Genomic DNA, 10756 nt, shown 5'->3' with positions numbered 1-10756 from the left:
ACAGCAGTTGCTCTTTCTCTCTCCTGTAAAATTTAACCCGTCGTCTTCGGAGGAGGAAAACAATTACTAGCAACTTGTTTTTTTTTTTTTTCTTTTTCTTTTGGCTTTTAAAAATTGGGCTATGGCCACAGCATTTTATGCTGTTTTTGCGTGTATTGACTATTGAGAAAAGGAGAGCTGAGTGAGAGAGAGACAGAGGCTTTGTTGAAGTGTCATTTTCCTATATATACTCTCGAGGTAGAAGGAAAAACGCAGTCTCAAAGTCTATCTTTCTCTTCCCTTCCCAAATTCCCAATCCTTTACATATTATTCTATTATCATTGCAACACCACACATCTCTCCCTCTCTCTCTCTCTCCCAGGATGTCTGTTCTTTGAACTTGAAGAGTAGAAAAAGCATCTCTTTTTTCATTTAGCCCTCTTTACAGCACTTTTCTTCTCTTTTTTCCCTCCCTTTGCCCACTTTTTCTCAGCTTACTAAAGGGTTTTCTGTCCTAGCCGCTCATCTGCACCAGAAAATCTGTGTTTTTCTCGACTTAGATTCTCTGTTTATTTGAGAGCGTTTCGTTCAGTTGGTTGTGAACCAGGGGCAGGCACATCTTGGAAACCCTTTTCTTGAGAATAAAAATGTCCCATAAAGGGGGTTTCAGCAAACAGTCTTTGAATCGGATTCCTGATCTTTCACTGCACATTAGCCCGCCAAACAGTGCTCCTTCCTCAATTTGCACTGACACTAACGAAGGGGATTCTTCCTTTGATATTTGGCGCAAAGACGATGGCCTCAAATCACACAGTGATAGTTCCATAAAAGCCGGCTCGCAAGCGGACACCGAGCTTTCTTTAGCAAATCCTGCAAGCAGTGCCTTAGAGGCTGAGAGCCCTTGGCAAAGAAACTTTGCGGGGGGAGTCACCGATGATGATCAAATAAGGCATAGAAACCTTCTCAAGTGTGGTAATACTAACAGTGGCCAACCAAGTAATATAAACCATGGAATTTCGTTACTTGATGTTTCAGGACTGAAGCCCATCAAGGGAATTCCAGTATACAATAATTCCTTGTCGTTCCCGTTTTCGAGCTCCGATAGTTTCGTAGATATGGATCCTAATAAGTTGCGCTTTTATCATCAGTCTTGCCCTTCTTATAATTGCTCTTCCTCAACTTCTGCTGTGTTGCACTCACCCGATGCTTATAGAATAGGCAGTGCGCCTAGGTTTAATGGGATTTCAATGGAAACGCTAAGGCCCCAGTTTCATCATCAGTACTCCCAATATGGAGCTGCAGACTTGTGTAATGGCATGATTAGATCGAGATTTATGCCTAAACTACAAAGCAAGAGGACTATGAGGGCACCGAGAATGCGCTGGACCAGCTCTCTTCATGCTCGCTTTGTTCATGCTGTTGAGCTTCTCGGTGGTCATGAAAGTAAATATCTTTCGTTCTCTTCCTCATGTTTTCTTTCTTTTGTGTGATCTATCTAGGAATGATTCTGTTGATAAGTTGAATTCGGGTTTCATGAGCTATTTGGTGTTGTTTACTTTGATAGGAGCTACTCCCAAATCAGTTTTAGAGCTAATGGATGTCAAAGATCTAACCCTTGCTCATGTCAAAAGCCATTTACAGGTACGGCAAAGAATTGAAAGTTGAAACCCTCTTTTTTGTTAGTTTGTTTTTTGGGTTTTTGCCTTCCTCCCTCATTATTTCGGGCAAATTGAAAACAAGAAGAAGTAAGCACGGGTCGGCGCCTCATGAGGGTCTCTCAGTACGTGGGGGTGTGGTAAAAGACTACAGAGTTACTCCAAGGCAATTCCATCCATCGGGCACAAGGGCCGATGAGTGCAGTGAATGAATGAACAGTTGAGTCTGTTTTCTGATACAGGACAAGTTCAACTTTTGGAGAGAAAGGTTAAAGAGAGAGAGAGAGAAAAAGTAGCCATCATTTCTCAATAATACAAGCAATTACTGACCTTACCAAACATCAACCTCGTGGTTATTAAACAAACCAACAAAAATCCACAAAGAGAAGCATCCGATTTGATATTTTTGACTGGGATCTTATTTTATCTTTATCTCCCCCTGCTAATATAGTACTAATAAAGTAGAGCCCTTCTTCTTTCTTCTTTCCCTTCTTTTTTATTTTGTTTTTCAGCCCTTTTCCTGGCCTCTCTCTTGTTTTTAAATTCATTACATCTTTGTCTCCTTTCGCATTGCAGATGTATAGAACTGTTAAGAGCACTGACAAACCTGCAGCTTCCTCAGGTAATTCGCATTGTTTATCCCTCACCCTCAGCTCTTTATATATTAATTTACCGCTTCATTTTGACCAAACCAATTTAATTCGTTGATTGTTGTTACACATTTCAAACTTAAAAAGATTCTCTCCCTCTCTCACGCTCTTCTATGTTTTTACAACCCACCATTTCTTGCACTCATTCATATGCATATCTACGTATGTATATCTACCATTACATTATGTTGTTTATCCTTTAATATATTTATATGTATACATCTGCTCAGATGAAAGAGATAAATGGGTGTATTTGCTTGTGAACAAAACTTTAACTTATGACAGATGGATCTGGGGAAGATGATTATTTGCCTGCCAGAAATACAATCAGTCAGATTGCAAACTGTTCACTCAACCAGCGATCATCGGCAAGTCCAAATTTATCCATACAACAGGACAATGGCCACAGTCCCACTAATCTTTGGAGTAACTCTTCTAGGTAAGTCTCTCTCAATCTATTTACATTAACTTTTAATATCTGATTATTTTGTTTGCTCTTTATTAAAATATCAATAAATACATAGATATGCTGCGCTTGCTTTTCTCCGTAGTTGTTTTAGATTTATAGCTGGGTTGGATTGGTTTTGTCTTGTATGAGTGACTAGCTTTAGCTAATTAGCAAATAAAAAACTCCACCCCCCCGCCCCCAACAATCCCTTTTTTTTTTTAAATTAAGAAAACATACAATAAAATAAAAGGTGTTTCTTTATGACAGCTTTTGCTTTTGATAGCCTTTGATTCATCCCTTTTTTTTATTTTTTCTGCTTTATTTCTTCCGGATGACAAAATTTATCCCAAAGTGCTTACAATATTAACATAAATCTCTGTACCTTTGGCTTAAACGCAACACTTTCTCCATGCTCTTCTTATTATTGCAAAATAAGAAACTATATAATTTGAAGAGAAGAGAAAAGATCCTCAACCTTAAATGCTGAAAGCAGTGCACTGAAACTCATAGCGATAGCTTCAGCAACCCTAGCTGGCTACTTAGGTTTGGCAATGAGTGTAATTCCACAATTAATCAATAACTTGCCAGGAGTGTTTCAGCGTTCATTCTTTTCTTGACATAAATTACCATAACAAAACCCTTAGAATTTCAATGATTTATGTTTAACATTTCTCATGCAACTGCCACTCTTTGCAGTATATATATTTCAATGTGTAATTGCATCGAATGGATATATGTTACTGGCGAAGGCAACACTAACCCTTAGAATACTTTTTCCATTATGTGAAGTAGTAATTAAAATTATCCAGGGCACTGGCTGAATATAATATAATACATATATATATATATATGGACATAATGAAAATGTACGGATTCTACCAGCTGCACGTTAAAACCGGCGCCCAGCATTCAAGAGATAAGAACAACTTCCAATGCCTTTATATTAAATATTGTTTAATTCTAGCTTATATAATATTGTTTGCCATAATTTTATTACCTAAATATAAGTATATATTCAAAATTGGATTTGTTTAGTATTTTTTTTTCATTTTGATCTGCATCCAATATATAGCATTGAACTTTTTGTGACACTCGTAAATTACAAACCATTAATATTTTACTTGCGGAAAAGTCTGACCTGCAGTCCGTTTCTTTTGTATTTTTATATTATTATAATAATAACGGATTGACTTTGAGTCCTTTTTCTTTTTTCAATTTTACTTTATACTTAAAAGATCGGTGATAAAACCAATGAAATCTCATGCTTGAGTCTGATTATTGGGAAGAAGCAAACAAAAGATTGGCAAAACCAAACAAAAGTTTGACCATGATATCATATCTTTCGTTCGGAGTCTTTATGAAGTTTGCTAATTTAAATTCATAAATAAAAATTGTATGATGATCAAAAACAGATAAAGAAAAAAATCATACTTAAAAGAGCAAATTATTTATTCACTTAACTAAATTTTTAAAATTCTTTTTACTTTAGATTATTTAACTTTGAAAAATAGCTTTTTGATTATTAATGTCACATAAGTGATGCATTTTTAGTCACTCAAATATTAAACAGTGACGCTTTTCATGTAATCACTTTTGTGCTTGATAACCAAGTCTATGTCATCGTTCCATGACATCACTTTATGCTATGTCACAAATTCTATGTCATGAAATGATGATGTGGACTTAGTCACATAGCACAATTTGATGATGTAAAATATTAAAATAGGGGATTGTTAGTATTAAAAGGTTATGTGACCAAAAATGCATCACTTATGTAGCATTAGTGACTAAACAATTATCTCGTAAATAGTAAACTCTTGTTCCTTCCCTTATGAGTTCAACATTTCTCACATGATATCTTATAGTTTTTTTTTTTTTCTCAATTAGCACATTATGAATGAGAATTGTTCCCATAAGAGTTAGGTTGTTAACTTTTCCCAATATAATTACAAAAATATCACAAGTATGATCAAATAGGTTAACTTTTCAATTAAGAATATTTTGATTATTTTAATGGGTAAAATTAATGATATAACCTCTTTTTTAGAACGAAACTTATTCACAGAATACTAATTGAGAAAAAAAATTCCTAAGATGTTTTGTAGAAAAAGTTGAAACCAAAAGAGATTGAAGTGAAATTTACCACATAGAAAATTTAGAACACATAAGTGACTATGTATGTTTAAAAAATATTATGAATATCTATATATATACCATCTATTTAATAGTAATTAAGTTATTAGAAAATGTTTATTTTTTAAAAGATAAATTGATAGAGCATGATGAATAGATTAATAATGAAGTCAAAGGAAGAGTATAATGGTACAAAATCAATTTATTATAATAGGTTAACCCTCTTGGATGTCTACTTCTAACAAAATGCTTGGTCAAACTTTAGCATTATTTTTCTCCCTTCCCCCAAAATTAAAAAAAAATAAATAAAGGAGGGCATAGTTTCACTAATAATATGGCTTTAATTTGAAAAGAAGAATGAAAAAAAAAATGGAAAGGATAGAATAAATTGAGAGAAAAGAAGATATATCCTTACATGTGGACATTAAAATGATATTTTTTTCCTATGTAAAAAGAGAACATTGGATATTCTCATTAATTTTAATAATTAAATACACATACTTAATATTAAACACAACAAAGAAAAACTAAAGAAAGTATAGGTAAACTTGAAATTTGGATTCTTTTATATACTGACAGTGAAATTTTTAAATTTAAAAAATGAGATTAGAAGTTTGTCATATATTCATTTAATAATAAATTAATTTATTAATTATATAAATATATCTTAATAAGACATAGGTCAAACCTTCTAATCTCACTTGTAAAACTTAAAAACCTCAAAGTCATCGTATATATAGAATAAATTTTCCTTTGAAATATACCTGAGAATGGAGTGGAGGGAGGAGACTTTAAGCTCACCTCAAGACTCAAATCCGATGAAAATTTTCTTATAAGAAACGAAATCACCCACCCTTTTCATATCATACTATTTCTTTGTTTGTTTTTAATATGCATATCATTTTATTTTTAAGTAAAAAAAAATACCACTTTAATCAAACCATAGGACCAAAGGCTATATTCATTTTGCCATCTTCAAAGTCTAAGTAAATTGCATTATTAATTAGTCCTTAATTTATCATAATGTTACATTTTTATCCGTGATCTAAAAACTAGATTATTTTCATTTGCCACCTTTTGAATTTGTTTCAAATCTATTTATTCATCTAATATGCCATTAGAATTTGGATGGAATATGGATGAAATTTGCCATGTCACACATTCGTAGACATATACACATGACAAATTTCATCCAAAATTTAACCATACATGGATAGATAGATTAATTAAAAAGCCAGTGAATGAAAAAATAGAATATTTTAAGTCACAGGTAATAAATTATTACAAAAAAGGTTATGGATTGATGATGAAATTTACTCCTCAAAATCCAAATTGATGTATAAGCTACTCAAAAACTTACCCTTCACTCTATGTAATTGAGGTCACTAATGCATTTGGCTTCCTTGGATCACAAAATCATCATCCCATAACTTCTTTTAGTCATTTTTTATGTCAATTAGCTCCATAAAAGTTTTAATTTTGAAAATAGAAAAGCTATAATCTAGATATTTAATGGTCATTCGGTTGAAATATCATGCTTTAATTCCTAACAAATTTGGTCAAATTTGTTAAACCAAAATGAATTAATTAAATAGAAACTTTTTTTTAAGGTACACATAGAAGCCTATAAGGCTTGACCTACATAGAAAAGGGGTAAACCTCTCTTCCATCCTTTGTAGTCTTCCCTCCGCCCCTTACCCAAGATTTTATCTAATAAATGGTGTGTTCCTTTGGAGATATTAAATGTAATTGTAGGCATTTTTTCACTTTTGGAATATACATTATACCAAATTTGTCATGTTTCTGAATTGAGAAATTTGAACTCTCATTTTTTTTTATAAAATATAAAATCCTTGTAAATAACCTACATCTCTTTCTGCCCTCCAAGTCAAGAAGCATTGGTTGTGACCAAGCGGGGCATGAATGGCACTCCCATTCTCCACAGATGGGTAGCCGAATAAATTTTGTTGATTTCAAACAAGCTGGGGTGGGTCTACCTTAGCCTCCATGACTAGGTGGCTATTAAAAAAAAAAAAAAAAGACGAACATCTCTTTCTAAAAAATGCATTAAAAATCTATACAGTATATATTTGATTTTCAATACTATACCAAACCATTTTAAAAGTGTGAATTCAATACTTTAAATTTTTAAAACTACAAAAATTAAAATATTTAACGTTTCAACATTGAATTTTCTGGAATATGAAATGATACCGTAATTTTGGTAAACAAACAATAAAGAGTTTGATATGTTAGTTATTTAGGATTTTATTATTTTATCTTTAGTACGATAATTATTTTGAGCAATTGTAATTATTTTTATGTTAATAGAAGTTATTTTGAGTTTGAATTGTTAGGATCATATCCCCTCCATTAATTACTTTTTATTCCATTCCTTTTAAACAGCCGTCGTTAATGTATACATATGGGTTAAAATTATGAGTATATTTAAAAGTAATGAAATGAAAATACAAAAGGGATCTCAACCTTGAGTTGTTTGAACTTGAAAGGGGATTTAGTATGTATTTTTGGGATTATTATTCCACATATTTACTGTAGAGTTTTTTAACTTCAAGTAGGATTATTATTAATTTTTTAAAAGTATTTTAATAGGATTCATGACAATTTTTAAATCTCATTTTTAAAGTTTAAAAATTCTAAATAATTCTTTTCATATATTTATTGGTAAGTGTTAAACAAAAGGGGGAAAACAACAGACAAAGGCCAGATATGCAACATCTTAGAACAAAAGATCCAAAAATAAGCTTGTCCGCTAAAGATGGGTGATTTTGGAAGGGGAATATCCATTAAAGAAGAGGCGAAACAGGTGCTATATAGAGGCAATAATTTTATTAGTATGGATTAAACATGCATTTCAGACAATATCCAAAAGTCCAAAGTGGGAGACTGTTGTTGCATTGGACAGGGAGAAAAAAGTGCTGCCGCTGTAAAAGCCGACTGTAGGCAGTACTATTTTGCGTAGTTGAACGCTTTTTGGACCTTGGCATAGAATTTGATAATGTTCGTTTGTTTATTTAGGTTGGTGTTACATACTTTAACCTTCTTATGGTTTTGGTTAAACGTGAAGATCATAGCCGATTTATTTTTCCTTTGTCTGGGGGCAATTCCTGATCATCTTGTTCTAGCACAACTTTCTCCGAAGGTTATACATATAGGCAGTTTTCATTTTCCTGAATTTAATATTATTATTATTTTAATCTAAAAAGAATTAAAGAAAACCACTTTGATATTCCCATTATTGAGACTTGTAGCAATTTTCTTAATTTGTTCCTTACAAAATTTAATTATCTGCATTTTGTGGGGGTGACGTGGATAGTTAGCCTAAATCAAGTTGATTTTACACTGCTAGATGCTAGAGTGTATACCATAACTAGTACTTTCTTGCTGTTATCTTTTTGGGTTTTTGTTTTTCATGGTTCTAACAACGAATGCATACAAAATATGTTAGAAATTCCTTTTCCTTTGTCTCTAGTTGTTGGCTTTGTTAACTTATTAGCATATATACAGATTATAGATGCAAATTAACTTGAATTGACATTGTAGCAGGAAATAAAGATGCTTATATATATTTCATTCTTTGCTATTCTTAATAGATCAAAATTCTCTGTAAAAGGAGAAGTTGGGATTTGCTAGGTCTCAAGTTTTGGTAGTTTGTTGCTCTAGCCTCTTAGTTTTGTTTGAAGCAGATGCCTGCTCTCTGTGAGCTAGTCAATTTTGTTTTGGCGCTTTATATTGTTCACAAAGATAGAGAGTTGCTAGTATTCCTGTGGGGGCGTTGGAGTTAAACCCTACACTTGTTTTTAGTGGATACATGGTGTCCTCTCATGTCTGTTGCTGGTCCAGTACTCCAGAGTCCAGACGCATCTGACTGCATCCATGACTTCTGCCAGTGGATAGATTTTTATTCATTAATGAATCTCATTACCAGCACATTTCAAAAAAAAAAAAAAGTAGAAATACATATTGTGGATGACAATAGATCAGTACAGGGTGGTAACGGGCCCTGCACTGCACTTGCTACAAAGTTACAAAATGAATCAGCCATGTATGTGGTTGATTGAACTTGAACCTCATTTTAGGCTACTTCAGGAGCTAAATTATATTGAACACTGTTTCTCACAAAAATAATAGTTGACGTTGACTTCAGGTCCATGAACGACAAGCCATCAAACTGCTACTGGGGACTTCCCTATCAGAAATTTCTTTACCATTATCTTAGTTCGCTTATAAAAGGACAACCTCTGATAACTGACGTTGAGATAAAGCAACAATTTCTCCCATCTATGTGGCTAAACTGTCTGTTGCTCTTCATTTAATCCAGTCTAGAAATTTTGATTGAATGCACTTCTTTCAACCCAATTTTGTAGGTTATTGATTGAAAATATGCAGTTAACTTCAGTGAAAAGTGAACTGATTACATTATGAATTTTGGTGCAGTAGAGGAGTTTGGCTGTCGAGTTCAAGGAATCCAGATGGGTTTAGACCGGATGCTCCATCATCTCAACCTGGAAACCAGTTTGAGGTATGTGAGTGAGATCAAAAGCTTCCCAACCAAATTAATCAAACATTTCATTATCAGTTTCAGCCTCATATCTCTGCATGGAACGCTGTGTCGAACTTCTAGGTTAACTAGGCAGGTCCGAAAGATTGCTGATTATCAGTATAGATTATTTGTTCAGACCAAAAGGAAAGAAAGAAAAACCATGAACGTGTTACTCGGATATCAAAGTTGCGAGCAATGTTCTTTGCATGAATGATACACTTTAATACATTAAGAAAGAGAAATGAGATAATGCTAGTTTTACTTGAAAAGGTCATTCTCCCATCTCTCTCCTACTTCATCCTAGCAGTTAAGAAGGGGTCGGCCATGCAGGTATTAAGAAATAGGAGCGAAACATATCGTTGTCCGAAACATAAATATATTGAATTCTGCAACGTTTTGAAAGGGACTATGTAATTGTCCTGTCATTTCAAAATAAATGCATGGATCCTTTATTCTGCTTCTTAGTCTGAAAAATACCATTAATAAATTTTCTACAACTATGCAGGAAAGCAGTTTTGCTAAACAAAAAATCCTTACGGAGTCAAGCCTAGAGCTCCATAATCCAAGCTTGGACTTCAGCTTAGGAAGACCAGACTGGCAGAGTAAAGAACGTGACTCATGAATAAAAGCTTAATGGATAAGCAAATTAAGAGAGGGAGAAGAGTTTCATGAAAGGGGGGGGAATATAATATTTTAAGGAAAGAGCTAGGTATATAGAGAGAGAGAGATGGAGGTCTTAAGACATCTTTCTCATGAAAGTTTCAAGCACGTCTGTATATTCTTTTTATTTTGAGGGGTAGCTAAAGTAGCTGATCTTGTTCTTGGTGAGGTGATGTTAGTCATTAGATGCATGCCATGAAAGAAGCAAAAAAGCAGAAGAAAAGAAAGGAATCAGTTTTAATGGTGCATTACAATATTTCTTATATTCTCCCTTTTTTATTTTTGCTTTATATATGTTTTTCAGCTATCAAAGATCCTTTTCCGTTGTCTCTTCAGGCTTTAGTGGGGTCATTCGAGTGATTAGGGTGTGAAAGCTTGACTTTAATATCTCTTTATGTCATTTATTCATTTATGATTTGAAAGTTTGATATGCAATTGCAGCCTATAGAAAAGCTAAAGAAAAGCAGTGGCTGTAAAGACATGGAGAATATATTGGACTTACTCTTTGATCACATGCAAATCACATCTGCATCCATGCATAAAGAGCTGCCCTTTTAATCGTCGATGGCATCTCTAATTGGCCATTAACACATCATCCCCTTTCCAAGTTGCTTAGGGTCCCGATTAAAATTGTGTTGGGATTGCGGGGTGCATTCTGTCCCACTCC

At 33.5% G+C, this 10756-nt stretch overlaps 1 protein-coding gene across 2 annotated transcripts; it reads left to right on the top strand.

Annotated features, from left to right (window-relative positions):
* Positions 1 to 228: 228 nt before the first annotated feature.
* On the top strand, positions 229 to 10511 carry LOC110422685 (transcription repressor KAN1-like). Of its 2 annotated transcripts, none has more exons than XM_021436695.2 (6): positions 229 to 1422; positions 1544 to 1620; positions 2211 to 2256; positions 2570 to 2723; positions 9327 to 9408; positions 9935 to 10511. In XM_021436695.2, the coding sequence occupies exons 1-6, from the start codon at positions 627 to 629 to the stop codon at positions 10049 to 10051; spliced, it is 1272 nt and encodes a 423-aa protein (XP_021292370.1). In that variant the 5' UTR covers positions 229 to 626; the 3' UTR covers positions 10052 to 10511. The 2 variants fall into 2 exon arrangements, with proteins under 2 accessions (XP_021292370.1, XP_021292369.1); XM_021436694.2 differs by having other exon boundaries at positions 230 to 1422; positions 9324 to 9408.
* Positions 10512 to 10756: the final 245 nt, after the last annotated feature.

Source organism: Theobroma umbraticum, unplaced genomic scaffold (genome assembly GCF_002168275.2).
Source record: "Theobroma umbraticum cultivar Fairchild unplaced genomic scaffold, ASM216827v3 scaffold_146.0, whole genome shotgun sequence".
Classification (NCBI taxonomy): Eukaryota; Viridiplantae; Streptophyta; class Magnoliopsida; order Malvales; family Malvaceae; genus Theobroma; species Theobroma umbraticum.
This window is presented reverse-complemented; position numbering and strand designations above follow the sequence as displayed.

Coding starts and splice junctions, on each gene's coding strand:
- LOC110422685 (XM_021436694.2), top strand. CDS start 627: ATGTCCCATAAAGGGGGTTTCAGCAAACAGTCTTTGAATCGGATTCCT. Junction 1,621..2,210: donor ATGTCAAAAGCCATTTACAG/GTACGGCAAAGA, acceptor TTCGCATTGCAG/ATGTATAGAACTGTTAAGAG. Junction 2,257..2,569: donor CAAACCTGCAGCTTCCTCAG/GTAATTCGCATT, acceptor AACTTATGACAG/ATGGATCTGGGGAAGATGAT.